The sequence below is a fragment of the Epinephelus lanceolatus genome, chromosome 22 (genome assembly GCF_041903045.1).
Source record: "Epinephelus lanceolatus isolate andai-2023 chromosome 22, ASM4190304v1, whole genome shotgun sequence".
Taxonomy (NCBI): Eukaryota; Metazoa; Chordata; class Actinopteri; order Perciformes; family Serranidae; genus Epinephelus; species Epinephelus lanceolatus.
The window spans coordinates 34,500,269-34,519,350 of record NC_135755.1 but is presented as its reverse complement, the minus strand read 5'-3'; the positions used below and the strand labels follow the sequence as shown (position 1 = coordinate 34,519,350).

The window sequence follows — 19,082 nt, the reverse complement described above, 5'->3', positions numbered from 1 at the left end:
CTTTTACTGTTAGTAAACAGTATGATGTTTTTTGGTGGGCGGGGCTTAGCTGGAGGCAAAACAATTCTCCACAGACATTAGCTAGTGCTAGCTAACAAGTTCTGTTGGCTTGTTTAAGACAATGGAGGAAGGTGATGCAAGTGGTGCATTAAAAAATACTAAATCCGAGTACCAGGGTGCACTCTGGCTCAAACTGGACTGTTAGTAAATTCAGAGCGCCGTCAGAATGTACCGTTATCCAGAGCACTACACTCTTGGAGTGGCAGAGCACACTCTAGGCACTCTGAGGTGAGGGGTGATGGAGCAGCAGAGCACCAGGCGGAGTTAATCTATAATTAACTGTTCTTTAATTTAAGAAATATAACGCTCCGTTTCTCCAACCGCAACGCACCATATCTGGTCACTCATTCTGTGGAACTGCTGCTAGTGATACTTGAATAAGTAAACACTGACCAACAGGACCAGACTGGCCGACCCGTGTGCTCTCACTCAGTGGATGGGTGATTTGACAGGATTGCTGAAGGTGGGATGGCCGGCTATGTGGTTGATTACTATGCCAGTGTCACATAGGAGTACAACACTTGAACGGGTTCCTCCTTTTGTTTGTTTTGCTATTGACAGTAACGTTAACGGATGTGCTGATATCGTAATGAAGTAATCCAATATTTCTCTTAATACCGCCACAATGTCTGATTAGGCAGACATGATAACCCTCAAAGCGTCACTTACCTTTACCGTTGTCACTCACTCAGCCGCACCCAAGCAAGACGGATGGCATTAACTTGTGATGCCTGGACTTCAGGGTAAATGGATTCACATGTGACTATAACAGCACATTATCTCACAGAAGACTGGCAACTGTTGTCTCATGTTCTCTAAGCTAGAGCAGTACTTGAGAGTCACACTGGAGCAAACATTGCAGACTCCCTGTAAAACGCATTACACGAATGGAGGACTGTTGTTGTAACAGACAACCCATCTAACATGGGTGTTGTCATTCAGTTAGCAGAACACCTGTATGTGAAGTGATTCACTCTCGTGCTTAATCTGGCCACGCAGAGGGAATTAAATCTGCCAACAGTTCAATTTGTCAGGTGTATGCAGCATTTCTGACAGTTTTTTATGACTGTGTTGGTTAGTCTGTCTGCTTTGCATCACATTTTGCTGCAATAAAAATGAATGAAGCCAGGTGAACACACTAAAAACTTTCTTAACTCTCTTTATCTAGGGTAAAACTGATGCTGACAAAGTTTTCCTTTGGGGAAATAATTTACAGCTGGATAAAAAGACAATAAATCACGATATATTTTTTTGCAGTATTCAGCATATTGCAATATTGCAATTATATCATATCATGACATAAGTATCGTGATAAAATACGGCGATTCCCATCCCTAACATATATGGATAACAGTTTGTTCATCATCAGACAAAAGTGCAAAAATACATACTTTGTAATAAAGACATAACTAATTAACTTATTTTTAGCCTTACTTTAATATTTGGAAATCACTGTTTCTACAGCTTTTTCTGTTCTAGTTAATTATGTTGTTTATAGTTCACCTTGTGCTTTAATCACATTTTTCCACAAGTATCACAGTTTCATTTCATATTATATAACATACTAATCTAATGAACTCATAATTAAGAGCTGTAATTAGCAGCTCTGTCTCTATCACATAAACATGCTTGTGGCTGCAGAAGAAAACCCAAAGTTAACTAAACAAGGTGATAAGCAGCTTTATGATACTGGTTATCCAGGGTGGTCTCCTCTCTCTGTTATTTTTTGCTGCTCATAGAACATTTAGCTGAAACTGTAAGAGCAAGCTGTCAGCTAAGGGGGATTAAAAGAAGTACCAGAAAACACAGAATTCCATTATATGCAGATGATGTACATGTATTTAGGAGTGATTAGTTAAAATCTGCATGTTTCTTTTAATTTCAAAAAATTACCAAAAAATACTGGAAAAAATAAATCAAATGACCTTAAACATCTACCCAATTTTTAAAGGTGATGACATACAATTACTTAAAGGTTTCACTGTTTTCTGGTTTATATTCTATTTGTATATTTCCTGAGGATTAACAGAAGCCTGAGTAAAGTTGAATCCTGAATTTTTGCATGTGTGCACGTATACAGTTGCACATATACAGTTTCATAATGCAACAGATGATTAGAATAGACATTCTGATCTTCATTATCTCTTCCAGATAAGGTTTTAAAGATGGATTTTCCTTTGGGATCTGTTAAAATCATATTTTTTTCTGTACCAAAAACAAGCATTCATCCAGCTATCTGCTCAAGTTTATGTTGCAAATATTTGACTTGTCATTCCTTTTGTCCGGTGGTCTTGTACTGGGAGATGCTGCTAAAATGCTGATCCGGTGAGATATTAATCCTCCTCACGTTGAGCTCTGCAGCAAATGCTCTAGCCTTCTGGTAAAAGAAGAGAGAGAGCTCCCGGTCCTCTAGGAAGTTGTGGTAGATGGTGGCGAGGCGGGTGCAAAGCTGTAGCTGAGATCTCTTGTTGCCCAGATCCATGGCTGCAGCTAGAGCCAGGTGGTAGTAGCCTGCAGCGTCAAATGGGTCCTGTAAAGATAATAGCAAAATGTACAACCCTTTAAGAATTTTGTCATATTATTGGCCATCACAGAAGCCCTGAGGTTTTGTATTGGTCATGTCAGTGGAAAAAAATCTCTTTTTTTTCTTGCTCACTCAGTTGACCAACGCAAAAAGCCTAAGGCAGAGACAGCACACCTCTCCGTCCCTCCACAGGTCCACCTGGAAAGCCTTAAAGCAGCAAGAGCAAACCTCTCTGCCCTTCCATGCGCCTACATGGAAAGCCTAAGGCAGGGAGAGCAGCCGCAAAGACCTCCCAGGAACAGATCAGAGAAAGCATCAATGACAAACAGAAATGACATTGATAAGACACCGCTGATCAGACACAGCATGAAAAGGAGGAGCTGGGCTGGAGGCGGGTTGCAAACCCCCTTGCAGAGGAAGCAGTAACGGTAGGCAGGCCAAGGCAGTTTAAATAGCGTGCCCTGAATGATATTTGCCAATTGGTTGCATAGACAGGAATCATGGGATCTATCAGCTGACTCCCTTCCATCAATCAGCTGATCCCTAAGTTTATTGTGCTGCTTGAGATCAGCTGATGTAGCTGGGATATGAGCTGACCTTGACATTGTGTCCTGCTTGAACTTGGATTTAGTTAAAGCAGCTGTGCGGAACTTTTTACCATTAATAAAACTGTCCCTAGTTCGTATCACCCCCCCTTGAAGATCCGCATATTTATTTGAACCCAACAGCGACAAAAAAGTCTTTCTCTATATGGCTATTTAGCGTAGCCTCACTCGGGTCAGACACACAGCGGAAGTCAGCAAACCAGAATACGGCACCCGAGGCGTAAGTGATTCTGCCCGCCTGCAGCAGCCCGCAGCGATTAAACCACAGAAGAAGGAGCCGTGTTTACAGTGTTCTTTGAGTAAGCAGTATGCAGTGGGCATTGCTGAACACATAACACCTAACAGTTTTACCAGAGATGTATCTATGAGGACTTGGTTGTACTTTTGATGTCATGGCGGATAACAAAGGAGCATCATCTAAAATTATCTGTGACTGTGACCATGAACACAAATATACAGCAGGCAGTTGTCCTCAGTTTATAAGAAATTCAGAGCTACACCAGAACATTTATGAACAGGTCTTACTTTACTACTAATTTGTGGGTAACGTTAGCATGTTAGCATGTTTCCACTAATTACTTGGACTGACCTAACGTTAGTAGCGTTAGCTTTGCAAGCGAAGGCTGCAGGTAACAGCTTTGCTGTGTTAGGATTATGTTATGTCTTCACTGTGTATCTTCACATAAAAGAATACTCCGACGATTTGGGAGTCATGCCCTTTCTCTATCATTTTCATATTGAGACAACATGATCAATATCTTTTTTGTGTCTGTACGTCCAGTGGCTGGGTCTCAGCGGTTAGCATTGCGCTTATAGGGGGTCAGTACGTCCTGCACTGTGATCCGCGGAGGGATACACCGGTGAGCAGGCACAGACGTAGCTTGTAAACAAAACTCAGCTGTTTATTTAGCCTAGCAATATCTCCGGACTATAGTAGCTGCAATGGACGACTTTGAACGCGATTTTGAAGAGTTTCTTGTAGCGGACACAGACCCAGAGCCAGACCTGTTTGAGCCGGAGCATACAGATGAGGAACTCCATGTGTTGAATGCTGAGCGGGCGAGAAGAGAGGCTGAATCCTCCGCTCCCATTTTGCTGCACAGAATGGGATTCGGTGCTACCATCGTTGGGGAGATATATCATCAGGAGGAAAAGCGCCGCAGACAGTGCATCACAAGGAGTGAAAACTTTGCAGCAATCACTAATCCTGGCGTGATTGAAACTTTTTTTCATGTTCCTAAGATGAACTGGAAAAAACGCCCCAGGCCTGCAGGAGCTGATGGACAGCTTTCAGTCGGGTGAGTAATGTTGTCCGTGTCGTCTCTTTGTTTGCTTTTACCAAGTGACCTAGCGTACCTGTCCCAGAGCCAGCTGCAGCTGTTACTCACCGGTGTATCCCTCCGCGCAAGATGTACTGACCCCCTACAAGTGCCATGCTAACCGCTGTCGCAATATGAAAATGATAGAAAAAGGGCATAACTCCCAAATCGTCGGAGTATTCTTTTCACATAATAATGCGGACTCAGCATGCGGACAGAGGGATGTCGTATGCTGTAAAGCCCTGTGAGGCAAATTGTGATTTGTGATATTGGGCTTTATAAATAAAAGTGATTGATTGAAAATTGATCAGCAGATGACTTGTTATCTGTTTATTCCTCCTTACACCGAACGTACACGATTGCTTCTCATTGTTTCCAGTAGCACAACAATGGTTACTACATTACCCAGAATAACTTGAGGCTCACACTACTACGGTAGCCTTAGTAGCTCAAAATACACAACAGATTAGATTAGATCAGAACAAAAACACGACAGGAGAATTTACTGAGTAATTTTGCTGTTTCCACTAATTACTTGGACTGACCTGACGTTAGTTAATCCTCTCGCTCTCCAAAACAAATGCATGCGGTAATTGCCGCAAAATCTTCAATTTATGCTGCATTTGGCTAAACTTTTAATGCCCTTTACACTTAGAGCTATATTCTGCACAGCTTTCTCACTCTCAAAAATGCCTAATTAATTTTAAAAGTTTATCTCCTGTGTAAGAGATGAGCTTTTGACCAACATTGCCTGCAAAAACTTGACTAGAGACATAATAATTAAAAGTTACCACATTCACTATTATGACTTGCTAAACAGTGAAGTCCCGCTGCTGGCAGATAACTGGAATTTTGTCAGACATGAGCTCTAATTTTGTGATTCGTGATGTAGGTGTGTTGTGCCCAGTGCTAACAGAATGTGGTGGCACACAAGAAACTATTCCACATCCCGAGATACATTTTTTTAATTTGTGATCTCCAAATAAGATGATTAAAAAATGATGGTGAAATGAACTGGTGACCAGCTTGGAAACTAACAAGACAACAATTCTGGTTACTACAGAGCCACAGGAATTCATCTCAGGAACTTAACCAGGAACTAGTTGTTCATTCCTTCATACTGTATGAAGCTGCATATGTAAAGCAGCCACCACGTTTGTTTTCAACTAGCTACCAACATTCAGCACTGAATGCTGCCAGATCCTTGTTTATCAGAAAGTACAAACCCAGCAGCAAGTACTTTTTTGGGACCAAGGACCATGGCTGAGGAGTTACATTTAGACCACAATTCCTCCGGTGGAAGCAAGATAGAATATCCAGTAGAGTTCAGATCCAGGTTAAAATAACAAATGAGAAATGTCATATGTTGGCGAGATGTTCTCAATTCCCAATATTTGAAATATGGATAAACCACGTCTATCATTTACCTTCAGGTCATAGAATATGATGTCCCCCAGTGTCTGATACACCCGGACATAGTACAGTGTTTCCTCATCAAACAGCAGAGGTGCTGGACAGAGGGTCAGGGTTTTTAGGTAATAGTGTTCAGCCAGTTCATACTGGTCCAGACAGTGGTACAGAGAGGCCAGACGATGGTAAGCCACTCGCTCATTCAGACGCTCACCTAGATGTACAAACAAACACAAAGGCAGACACAGTTATTCAGTTAAAGCACATCACTATCAGCTGTCAGGAAAATTGTAAGTTGAGATATCAGTTTGCCTGTGTACCGCTTTTGTCAATGGCAATAATTCATACTGATATTTATGAATCACAGAGGAAGATTTCTAATGGTTTAGGTCACCAGATTGTATACTTTCACACAAAATGTAAGCTAATGAGCAGGATATTTGCTGAGCACATACATAGTTCCCAGAGGATGAACCCTTTGTATTCTGGACACTCCATCAACTTTACTCTTACATAAGATACCTTATAATCAGAGCTGGGTAAGGGTTACTTTAGAAAAAATCAAAGTACTTTACTGCATTACTTTTTTGAAAAGTAACCAGTTACTTTACAAAGTTACTCCCTGAGAAAAGTAACTCAAGTATTTTTAAAGTACTTTTGAGTATTCTACATTTCCTATTGGGCAATGAACCACAGGGCGCTAAGCCTACATTTTTGTCCGCAAATTAAAGTTATGGACCACTTGCCCTTCACTGAGATCCAATTCTCCCATCACAGCCATCACTTTGACCAGTAGAAGCACATAATGATCTGCTGCCGTAGACAACTGTATGACAACAACAACCCAGCATTTTTAATATTTCCTCTAGGGATGTTACCACACAAAGTAAAAGGGGAAAATGATGGTGTGAAACAGCAGAGGCACTGTGTGTTGTTGTTGTTGTGGAGGATACAGTAGCTTGAATGTTTGCGTAGGGTGCTTCAAATGTAGCTCTTGCCATCTGCTGACGCTTTTAGGTGACTACAACAACATTTCGGCTGGCACATGAACAGACACAGCGACTCAAATAATAGTAAAAGTCAAGACGACCAGGGATGATTAGTGAGTACCATCGTGTAGTGTGTCATGTCTGTCGGCCAAGTCACGGCATGATTTTATGACTCCATAATCGTGTAATGTGACATAGTGACTTTCAGAACGGGCAGAAAAGTTGTGTAGTGTGTACCAGGCATAATGCAAGTCCTGAGTCTGACCTGTCTGTCAGCGAGTCCTCCTCCACCTATTGAGTTGTGGGTATTTTACTGACGATACTGTGGAATGTTTTAGACTCCGTAGACAATAGCAGCATTTCTTCTACCATGTAGCTAGCCATAAGCTTCGTGGATTCTTTCGGACTGATAGGTTTAATGTTATCTCCATTATTAGAACCAAAAGACAGTCGTTGCTGTTTTGGAGCTGAAGGACCAGCATTCTAAAAGTAACGGAGATAACTGATGGCTTGTTTGAAAATGTACACAAGTATTTGATTACTCAAACAGCAAACTAACGCGTTAGGTTACTCATTACTGCAAAAAGTAATCAAAGTACTCCAACGCGTTACTTTATAACACATACCCAACTCTGCTTATAATCAATTTTATAGATTGACCTTCAGTCTGTTGGGCACATTCTAATATTTAAAATGATTTGTGTTGGAGGTTTTCCGTACCCAGAGTGATACTGATGTCCAGTGCAGTCTGAGCAAACTCCACAGCTTCCTCATACAGCTTGAGACTGAGCATCAGTTCAGTCAGCTTATTACACAGCCTGAGCCTGGAACGTATACTGCTGCTCTTCACTGCGATGGGCAGAGCACGGTCCTACCAAGTGGAATACACAGAGATACACTGGATATTATAATAGGCCTAGGGATAACTCTGGTTTATCACAACTTGATACTTTTTTTCTTAAATCTTAAGCATCATTCATAACAATAACAGTAATGATTTTATAGCACAAAAGGCCTATGGCTACTTGAAGTGTACATTTAATAATAATAATAATAATAATAATAATAATAATGATAATACATTGGATTTATATAGCACCTTTCAGGATACTCAAAGACGCTTTACAAAGAGCAACAACAGCAAGCCAGATCTTACTAAATACATGGACATATAGGTGTAACCTAAATTGGAACTCACTGAGATTAATAGAACAGAGTGTCTATTAGCGCCCATTTCAGAATAGTTGTAATGCACCTATTTGGCTATGCACATCCACCTCTACTATGTGTTATGTTTGATCCAACTGTGTGCTCTAATTAGCTAGTACTTGTTGCAATTAAGTGTCAAGGTTGGGGGTGGTTTGGGCAAAGAAGTCATGGCTAGTGCTAGAGAATTTTAGATAATCTCTGAGATTAAAGCTGTAAATTTACAGAAACAAACTCAAAAACATAGTGCCAGAGAGACGGATGATGTAGTATAAAGAGCCACAGGGTCCATGGAGGGAGTAAGAGTTAAGTAAGTGGTAGATAAATGGGTCACGCACAGGACGTTTACACAGGAGGCTGGGGTTCAAGTCCTGTGCCAGTCAGTTTTCTTATTTTTAGGCAGATTTCACAACAGGTTGGCAGAGACTAGAAATAGGTATTATGGCAGGGTGTACAATTTCTCCATTAGCATTTACTATGGCGATGGAAGTAATCATCAGGGCTTCCAAGTGGGTAGTAGGTGGGGAGAGACGGCAGAACGGGGTGCATCTTCCACCAGTTAGGGCTTACATGGATGACATGACACTGGTGACTACAACAATGCCATGTACAAAGAGGCTACTAGAGAAGGTAAATAAGGACCACAAGTGGGACAGCATGAAGATCAAGCCAAGTAAGTCTAGAAGCATCTCAATACGTAGAGATTAAGTGATAGGAAGTTTGTCATAGATGATGAGGAAATCCCAACAATTAGGGAAAAGTCAGTAAAGAGCTTAGGTAGGTGGTACGATGTGGAGTTGAATGATGAGGAACAGGTGGTGAAATTTAGAAAAGATGTGGCTGAAGGATTGGATAGAATAGAAAAATCAGAACTTCCAGGAAAGCTGAAGTTGTGGTGTTTGCAGTTTGGTCTATATCCTAGGTTAATGTGGCCACTGTCAATTTATGAAACTCCAATATCCGTTGTGGAGAGACTTAAAAGGTCAGTTAGCTCCTATATTATGAAGTGGTTGGTAGGGCTGTACCCAAATATTTGGATATTCGAATATTCGTTTCTAATGGGTAGGTATTCGTTATGAAAATTTGGTATTTGATATTCCTTTTTTTTTTTCTTTTTGTTTTTTTGAACATATTTTTTTGGTGCTAAATGTAGTCTTTTTGTTGTTGGTAAATGTAGGTTATCAATAAAAATCAAAACTTTTAAATTGTATTGTTAAAAATGTGAAAATATAGTATAGCCTACTGAGCTTGTGCGCACGGCACGCTTGAGTGCATCCATCTGAGGCTGTGGATCAGTGCCAAGTTTTACCACTTTATCACTATTCCCTCTAACTTGAAGCTGTTTTTTCGTTATCTTTTGAATTTAATATGAATTATGGAACCATTTTTGTCAAAGTTTGTCTCCCCCGTTTTGTACAATAAATTATTGTTTAAAGTTTCAACAAGTTTCTTTTGGAGTGCGTGACAGGAGTGTGTTTTGAAACGACCGCGGACTGTCACCTGCTCAACGCATCAGTACCTTCGGATGACATGACAGTAATAGCCAATAATGTAAAAATATCATTTACAGACCGATTTAACAGACGATCACTGCTGCCCGACCTGCCCCACGGGTTACGGGTCGGCCCGCGCATCACTACCCAGCTCAGTCTATAAGGCTGTACACAACAATAAGGCTATAGACATTATATTCTATTCAGGCCGGCAGAACCAGCAGCGCATCGGCTCTACAGTGCACGGCACTGCTGATTAACCATTTTACTGCAGCACAGAGTGTCTGCCAGCAACCAATTACTTGCAGAGGCTTCCTACAACTTGTTTCAACGGTTCCGATTTAATCAGAAGACAAATTAAACAGGATGACTAGCCAATGTGAAAATCAAACGAAAGCATAGAATAATGTAGTGAAGGAGACTGTTGTGCCATCACATTTTTTGTGGTTTGAGAGCAAAGATCTGCTCACCGCTGTGCAAAACTCTGCAATACAATTAGGTCAAAAAAAAACCCGGAGTCAAGATCGGCAGTTCAGGAGGCAGAGGCAGCTCTTAGGCATGCAGAGATCGTAGGTAATGGTCAGTTTGGCCAGGGAGGCCTGGGGCTTGGCTCAGGTAAACCGGTATGGAGTAAAGCAGGTCCCAAAGATAAAAGTAAGCTGGTTGTGGAACAGATACATAGACAGGAGGAGATATTAAGGAGCGCAAAGGTAGTGGCCCAGGCTAAGCAGGGATAGTGGTTGAATTGGGAAAGTGTAGAGAAGAGGAAGCTTAGTTGGAAGGACCTGTGGAATATGGAGGAGAATCGTATTAGATTCCTGGTAGGGGCCACATACGATGTGTTACCAACCCCCCAGAACCTAAAACTGTGGGTAAATGAGGACCCATCATGCCCATTGTCTTCAGGTACCGCAGCCTTAAAGCACATTTTGTCAGGCTGTAAAGTTAGCTTGTCACAAGGCCGGTATACACAGCTACATAACCAGGTGATGAAAAGTTTAGCTGCGGACATTGAAGGGAAACGAAGACAGGCAAATTCAGAAGGTTTTAAGAATAGGAGTTTAGCAATTCAGTTTGTCCGTGAGGTGGAGAAATACAGAAGTGATAAGTTAGTAAGGAGGCAAGGGCGTGACCGCCTAGAAGGTGCTTGTGATTGGGAAATGCAAGTAGATTTAGGAGGAAAGCTTGTTGTTCCCCAGGAAATAGTTTGTACCAATCAGAGGCCTGACATAGTGTGGTCAGTGAGTCAACGGATAGTTTATTTCTTTTTTTTGGGGCATTTTTTGCCTTTAATGGACAGGACAGGTAAGTGTGAAAGGGGGTGAGAGAGAGGGGATGACATGCAGCAAAGGGCTACAGGTCGGACCCGAACCCAGGCCGCTGCGGCAACAGCCTTGTACATGGGGCGCCTGCTCTACCACTAAGCCACCGACGCCCCAACGGATAGTTTATTTCATTGAGCTGACAGTTCCTTGGGAAGCCTCAGTGGAAGAAGCCTATGAAAGAAAAAAGCTTAGGTATGCAGACTTAGTAGCAGAAGCTGAGCAGCGAGGGTGGAAAACTAGTCCAGTGGAAGTGGGGTGTAGGGGATTTAAAGCACAATCAGCTGTCTCGCTCCTGGGGGAACTCGGAGTGCAGGGACAGAGTTTGAAGAAGACAGTGAAGGAAATGTCAGATGAAACAGCTAGAGCTAGTCAGTGGGTTTTGATGAGGAGGAATAATGTCAGTTGGGGGCCAGCAGGGGGAACTGCTAGGCAGGGTACATAACTCCTTGAGATCAGGTGGAGAGATCCACCAATCAGTTGTCTCAGGAGAAAATCCAAGAAGAAGAAGAAGAAGAAGGTTATTTAAGTGTGGGAGTGGCCTATTTGAATCCATTTTGTTTGAGACCATGCTGCAAGGTGAGTGAGTTTGCTGATTCTGTGAGTTAATCTTTTCTATCTCCTTTAACTTTAGCTTATATTGGAGTTATGATATGTAGCGTGTGAAACAGGGTATGGTGAATGTGCTAGGAAAGGCAGTATCGGCACAGTCTATACCTGGAGCGCGCATCAAAGGAGCCTGGGTTTGGTTGAAGGTGGCATTGCTGTTTGGGCTGAGAAAGCCATGTGTAAGTAAGGTAAAGGAGGTTATTCGGTTGGTGCGGGGAGCAGTGAGACCTGGCATTAGGAGAGTGTCTCTGGGACACCAGAGATCACTGTCTAGCCTCCTGGAAGTGTCATGGGACCAACTAGACAAAACACTGGTGAAAGGAGGTTCCCACCTGATGACCCCAAAGACGTGTTAGTTATCACTGCTCACTGGTCTGTATAGTTAAGCCTTGCCATAAGAGCTTATCGTAGGGCTTAGGAGATTATTCACTGAGCGCTGATCCTTTATTTAGAGCACAAATTTCTTGTGTTTATTTGAACTTAGACTTGTGCTTGTTGACGTAGACTTGTTTGCATCCCAGTTGCAAACAGCATTGTGGCTACAGACACCTGGGTGCTTATAGCATCTGCTTTAATATAAAAGTGCTCCAGGACACGGGTTGATGACAGTAGGAAGTGTAAGGAAATATTTTAAATATTTGTATAGTCTCAGTGTTTCATTCAGACTGTACCCTATAAAAGGTGATGGCCTTGTCCCGGTCTTGGTTGCTGTTGAAGAAAATGTCTCCTGCAGCTTCCAGAAGCTTCAGAATGAACCCGGTGTCTCCTGTACTCAGAGCAACATCCTGAGCTGCCTGGTGATGACATTTACAAAAATACAGATTTTCATTCTGTGTTTTAGTTTACCTGTCAAAGACAGCACAAAAGTGAAGCTACCTAAGCAGGTGCTTAAGGTCTTATGGCCACAGGAGGGCACTAAAAACATGAAGTACAACTTGAAGTCCTCTGCTCATCTTGTAATAAAATGTTTTATTTTAGTTAAGTGCTGTGCTTTAGTGATTTGGTGCTATGGAATAATATTAAATTGTTAATGAATTCATGTAGAGTATGGGAAGAGTTCAAATTTGAACTAAAAGGGAACAGGGAAAATAGAAAAAAGGGCCCATCTCCAATAGATGGCTGTCTCTGCAGTTCAGTGAGTTAAATGTTTTAATTTACAATACACTAACACTGAAAACAGTTCATGATTGAGTTTCAAAACTTTCATACATTGTGCTGCAACTGATAGAAATAAAAACAGCTGCTCTCAGACCTGAATATAAAGGTCCACCAGTTCAGTCTGGTTCACCAGGTGATAGATCTTCCCAGCTTGCAGCCAGCCATACGCCTCCTTCTCCCTGCAGCCCAGGTCGATAGAAATACCCAGACTGCTCTTGGTGTAGTCAAGAGCTGCCCTGTACGCCCTGAAAACATTCAGAAACTTAGATTAGTCCCGTTGCTCTGAACATTAACCCTACAAAACACAAGCATTGATTTTATTGATGTTGATTGAAAAAACAAAACAAGGAAAATTGGAACAGCAGGTTATAGTGTTTATAAATGTCACCACTAATTTCTATAAAAGTCCATAGATTATGAGGCATGGATGATTCAATAATAATATATTCAAATTCATTTAATTGACAGTAAACCATTTGATACAGCCCCCTGCTCTAAAAATGCAAACAAACTGTATTTTGTTGTTTTATTGAAAAAGCCATATATGAGTGGGGGCAAATAAGCACATGAGTGAATCTTATAGGACTTATTCCACCCTCCCACACACCTCTCTGTGCCCAGTGTGAGGTAGAGCTGGCTGATGGCTTCCAGTGCGTCCCCCTCCTGTCCTCTGTCTCCTGTGTGTCTCAGCAGCTGGACCTGGTGCTGACTGTAGATGATACACTGGGCCTGGTCTGGACTCTCACACCCATACAGATGGCACAGGTGTTGGGTTGCAGTGAGCTGGCCTAGCAATGAGCAATAGTTCAGTTCATTGAAAATAGCAAAAGTAAAAAAAGTGGCACACAAAGTAGAGCAAGTGAGGGTGTATGACTTACATACTTACAGTCTAACAGGTTGGTGCTGATAGCTATCAGCAGGGCCCATTCATAGCATCCTTTCCCGTAGTCCAGCTGGTGCTGCTTAACATAGTGCTGTCCCAGCTCCAGCAGTACTGTGATGAAGTTTGCCTCATGACCTTCTTCATCCAACTCAGAGAAGAGCTGCACAGCCTCAGTCAGGTGTCTTTGCGCTAGTCCTTTAGCTCCAGCCTTCAGACATAACAACCCTTTATGAGGACGGAGAAGCAGAGAGTCATCTTAGAGAAGTGATGTTCATTGGAAGAATCATCTGAGAATAAGCATAAACTATGTTACCTAGGTTAGCCTGAGCAACAGCCCAGTTTGGCATATCCTCATACTCTTGGCAGATGTCAACAGCAGCCTGGTAGCTCTCTGCTGCCCTCCGAATGTCACCCATGCATCGAAGGGCCACACCACGCATGTTGAGGACCACACCTTTGCATTAAATTAAACACATTTACTTTAACAGTTATCAAATAGCCTGATTTTAAATCAGTATTTGCCTCTAACTCACACTGATTATTGTTTTTCCAGTCAATCCTATGTTAATGTATTTAAAACGTTAGCTAAGTTCTTCAATTCAAACATAAAGTGCTCCTGTTAGAGTCAAAATAATTACAGAGGCACAAATCATCATACTTAAGATGATGAACCTGGAAGTAGCTTTTCACATAAACAATAATAGCTGACAGTTATGTAATATCTTCAATGTTCAACTCTTGCACTTCCAAATCTGTAGTTTAGATTACATGGTTAATCAATAAAATTTAGTGGACCCTATCTGATTACTTCAGTGGTTGAAAAGCGGGTCATGCTTTGCCATAGTTGAAAGGTCTGTCATTCTCCATAATAAATAGCCATGTGCTTCTGGTTGGAAGAGTCTGTAGCATATTTTCATTGAAACAGCCCTTTTAGAACAATGGGCGTTTGTTTTCCAGATAGCCGATTGTTGCACAAATTGGACTTTCGGTAAAATAAGACATGTCAAACATCCAAGCTTCAGGGTTAGTGCTTGAGTGTCTAGTTTGCTAACTAGTAAGTTCACTAGCTCACTAGTGTGAACAACAGAAACAAAACTTTAGTACGTAAAATACAGTAATGTACTAAAGCAAAACTGAATAACAAAAGGTGCTTTCATACTGGAGAAACTTTTTCATAGTTTTAAGAACCCCCCTTTTTGTTGTGTCCGCACCGTAAGAACTAGGAAAGGCCACTGTTTTGAGGTACGTTTTACCTCCCATTTCAGTGAAGTAACTGTTCCAACACAAGAGGAACCATGAGTGATATAAGTGTATGGTGATTAATCCAGACCTAAGTTTACAATGATTGGACAAACTCAGCCAATGTAGCACTGACAACTGCCATTTTTAAAAACCTGTTAACTGTGTAAACAACAGACAACACAAAACACTAATGACATCTTGTACCAACAAAAAAGGAAGAAAACACTGACAAATGGACCAACAGTGAAGTCCAGGCTTGACTAGGCACATATGTGACAGTGGAAATACAACATGATTTTGACTCTACCGATTGCCGGCTGGCTTACAATAAATTATTTGAGCATTCTTTATGTCGGTGCAAAAGCAAACAGGAAAAAAAAGCCCTTGAAGGTATGCAGTTCTTGTGGGACCTACTGTGGGCAATTCATCTCAAGGAGTCCCCAGAACTGCTTGGTCCGAAAATGCCTTACAAAACACTAAGAAGCATTGCCACTTGGAGACAGCCTGGAGTTTTTAGTACCCTGTTCTACCACTCTTTTATTGGTCAACAGAAACAAAGAAAATCATAAATGTGTTGTGTAACCATGTGTGAGAACTGCGCGTCGAACAAGTTGAAATGTGTTTTTTTGTCTAGAGGATTTCTTTGGTTATTCCAATGTAAGGAAATGCTATCAGAAATGCCAAAATTGGACTTGTCCAGTATCTGACTTTAATTCCTGGATATACTTCCTTGCAATACAGCTTCTAAAACACTCTGTACCTGATATTTTTTAAGAAAATAAGCCAAAGAAACCCACAGACCTTCCTGAGGGGTAGTGCAGTGTTCTGGCATGGAAGCTAGGACAGAGTCCAGGATATCCAAAGCAACATTTGGCTGATTGTTGTCAATGTGAAGCCATGCTAGCCAGATGAGGGCACTGTTTCTTTCTGGAACAGAAATGGGGAGTCGCTGTGAGGGAGGATTGTCGTTTATGAGAGTATGCATATGGCTGATAGCGTGTCCAACCATTCTGTGCTTGCAAAAGAGTTGGCAGAGGCAAAGAGTAAGCTGGTGGCTCAAAACATGGTTTTGATCACTTCCCCCTCCTTGGACTTTGCTAGAAGAGAGGGCTTGATGTAAATATGGAGCCACTTGAGGTGGGATGGAGGCTTCCTGTTCTGTAATCCCATACAGTCTATTGATATCGTCCAAAACCAGAACCATGCTGCTAAGGCAGTCTGTCAGTGTAGCAGAGGGCTGTAGAGAAGCTCTCCTGGCTGAACTAACACTGAGGTGGGGAAGTCGGTGTTTGCTGTAGAGCCTTCCCAGGGACAGGTATTCATGACTGGTAGAGATGCCCCATGTTCTTTGAGTTTCAGCACAAAGAACGAGCAGTCTCTCAAGGTAAGGAAGAGATTTCACCCCCTCAGAACGAATCCAGTGGTGCTTAGCCAATAGATGACAAGCCCTGGCCTCTGCCATTTGGTTGTGAGAGAGAACAGCTTTCTTGAGGATGTATTTAAGAGCAGAGTTGTCCTGTAAGCATTCCAGGCAGTCTGGGATTCCCATTAGCAAGGCAACAAGCCGCTCTGTCAGAGCAAAGAAACTTTCAGTATTTTTCTGCAAAAGATATATGGCAACCAGGTTGGAGTAGATGCTGGCCAATAGCCTGAGATCCATGAAGCCTTCTCGTGGCACACTGAGGGCTTCCTCAAAGTAAACCCGGGCCTGGCTGAACTTTGACCTCCCAGCACAGAGCTTACCCAACAGGAAGCACAAACGCGTCTGTGACCAAAAGAGTCGCTTCTTCCTGGCCGTTTCCCTAGCAACGCCCAGGAAGGCAATCAGCTCATCCTCATCTGAGTGACCAGTGAAGGTGGAGGAGGTGAGGACTTCCGAACTTAGTCCATACAAAATGCCAAACTCTATTTTGTAGTCTTGTCCATCCAAAAAAGAGAAGAGAGGAATGAAGTTCTCAGTGTTGTTGTTTCCTTCTACAACAGGATGAACAGTGAAACAGGGAGGGCTTGGGTTTTTGTCCTCTGCGGCCAGGACCAAGTCCCCAAGTGTCCCGTTTATGGTCAATTTGGAATCTGGTAGTGAGTCTTTTCCTTGATCAAGAATTCTCTGAATATTTCTCTTCAGGTCAGTCTGCTGCTGAAAATCAACTTTGCCTGAAGAGCTGCCTGCAAAAGAGTAAAATGATGTTGAGATACATGGGAGACTACTTTGACAAAACAAAAAACACAGTTATGTGACATTTACTGTGGGTGGCAGTACTTACATGATTTTTTTTTCTCAGAGTCTTGGTCACTGATGATATCTGAGATTGAACACAGAGAAGAGTGAATGAGAAAAGACCATAAGATCTCAACAACTGATGATTAAAGCATGTAAATGTCAATCTGATTCTTTGATCCATTTAGACTGCAAAAGCGTTACATGGTTTGTGTCCATCCTCAAAAGAAAAATGACAACATCAGTCGTTTGGTTATCTGAATAGGACTTCTTGTGGCCATATGAACTATGACACTTTTCTGTCAGGAGCAAAGGTAGAAGTAATATGAAATTGTCAAAGCAGTAGGGAGAAGGTCAGGGTGGATGGTTGGATTAACAAACCTGACAAAGGTTTTTGTTTCTTGTCTCCTACTGATCAACTGTGGTTTTTAACCATGACCATAAAGGTTCTCTAACATTGACCAGGTAGTTTTTGTATTTTCATCATTTGACCAAATGATGAAAATAACTGTAGCAGATCAGGAAATGGCAATATGAATCATTTTAAGCCATATTAGGAATGTCAGTGTCAGTCTATGGGTCTATCAGGCAGTTCATCCACCACCTCATCAAACCTGAAATATTTCAATAAGTACTGGATAGCCTAGGTTATTATGAACATCGGCACAGACAGTCATTGTGCTCAGAGGATACATTTTACGGACTTTGGTCATCCCCTGACTTTTCATTTAAAACCACCAACAGGTTGACATTTTTGGTCTTTTGTGGCATGCAAAAGTTTGGGCACACTTGGTCAAAATTTCATTTACTGTGAGTAGTTAAGTAAGTAGAAGATGAACTTATCTCCAAAAGGAGTGAAGTTAAAGATGACACATTTCTTTAATATTGTAAAGATTATTTTTAATTTCAAGCTTTTTCAGTTTCAAAATAACAAAAAATTAAAAGAGCCTGACGCAAAAGTTTGGGCCTGCATGGTCAGTACTTAGTAGTAAGTTGGACAGTGTTTTTGTTATGAAATTCAGCACCCTTTTCATAGAAAAAGTTCTATTTTAACTTCATCAGTCCATAGAACTTGTTTCCAAAAAGCATCAGGCTTGTTTAGATGTTCCTTTGCAAACTTCTGATACTGAATTTTGAGGTGAAGATGCAGGAAAGGTTTTCTTCTGATGACTCTTCCATGAAGGTCATATTTGTGCAGGTGTCACTGCATAATAGAACAGAGTCTGTTAAATCTTCCTGCAGGTCTTTTGCACTCAAATGGGGGTTTCAATTTGCCATTTTAACAATCCTATGAGCAGTGCTCTAAGAAAGTTTCCTTGGTCTTCCAGAACTCAATTTGACCTCCACAGTTCCTGTTAACTGCCATTTTTTTAATTACATTAAGAACTGAGAAAAAAACAGCTACATGAAAACACTTTGCTATCTTCTTGTAGCCTTCCCCTGCTTTGTGGGCATGTTTTTGGTTTTCAGAGTACTAGACAGTTGTTTAGAGGAGCTCATGGCAAGGTGTCAGGAGCATTTATAACGCTTTGAAATTTCCAATACCTGGCCTTTCCTAATGATGAATGTGAACAAACCACAGTCCTAACAAGCTAATTATGATCTGCAGGGCAGTAGTCATCATATATATTGAGGGGGACACATCCCCCCAATGTTCGGATTTGCCCAAAATGTCCCCCCCAATATATAACTGAAACTGAAAAACAACAACAAAATTTTATTTTTATTTTTCATTGCTATTCTACGGCAGCCTTGTAGTCCAGGCTCTGCTGTTTAATTTGATGTTCAACATCACTGTATTCTTCGTGACCAGTGCATTGTTTCACACTGCATTTGCAAAGTCGTTCCAGTTGGGGGACTTTCAGGTTTCCAACAATTTGGGGAACCCAATAATAGAAGACGAGTGCTCATTCTTTGTCAAAATTCTTTGTCAAAATATGTTAGAATCACGTGTTTAACGGGGAATTATTCAAAATTTTCACAGGGGAGAAACCCCCGGACCCCTGGGTAAAAAATTGTTCCCACTTCAGGGCTAAAGCCCCGG

The 19,082-nt window shown here is 41.6% G+C and overlaps 1 protein-coding gene across 2 annotated transcripts in view; it reads right to left on the bottom strand.

Annotated features, from left to right (window-relative positions):
• Positions 1-1,203: 1,203 nt before the first annotated feature.
• The window catches only part of sh3tc1 (SH3 domain and tetratricopeptide repeats 1), a 35,257-nt gene continuing 17,378 nt past the window's right edge, over positions 1,204-19,082 (bottom strand). Inside the window, exons 10-19 of one of the 2 annotated variants that reach the window (XM_033651651.2) lie at positions 17,085-17,123; positions 15,622-16,986; positions 13,892-14,032; positions 13,582-13,803; positions 13,303-13,483; positions 12,790-12,940; positions 12,209-12,331; positions 7,628-7,778; positions 5,936-6,132; positions 1,204-2,590 (exon numbers count right to left, since the gene is read on the bottom strand). In XM_033651651.2, coding sequence (XP_033507542.2) covers positions 2,330-2,590; positions 5,936-6,132; positions 7,628-7,778; positions 12,209-12,331; positions 12,790-12,940; positions 13,303-13,483; positions 13,582-13,803; positions 13,892-14,032; positions 15,622-16,986; positions 17,085-17,123 — 2,831 coding nt within the window. In that variant the 3' untranslated portion in view covers positions 1,204-2,329. Of the gene's footprint in view, positions 2,591-5,935; positions 6,133-7,627; positions 7,779-12,208; positions 12,332-12,789; positions 12,941-13,302; positions 13,484-13,581; positions 13,804-13,891; positions 14,033-15,621; positions 16,987-17,084; positions 17,124-19,082 lie in introns of those variants that run through there. The other variant, XM_033651652.2, reaches the window with a different exon arrangement.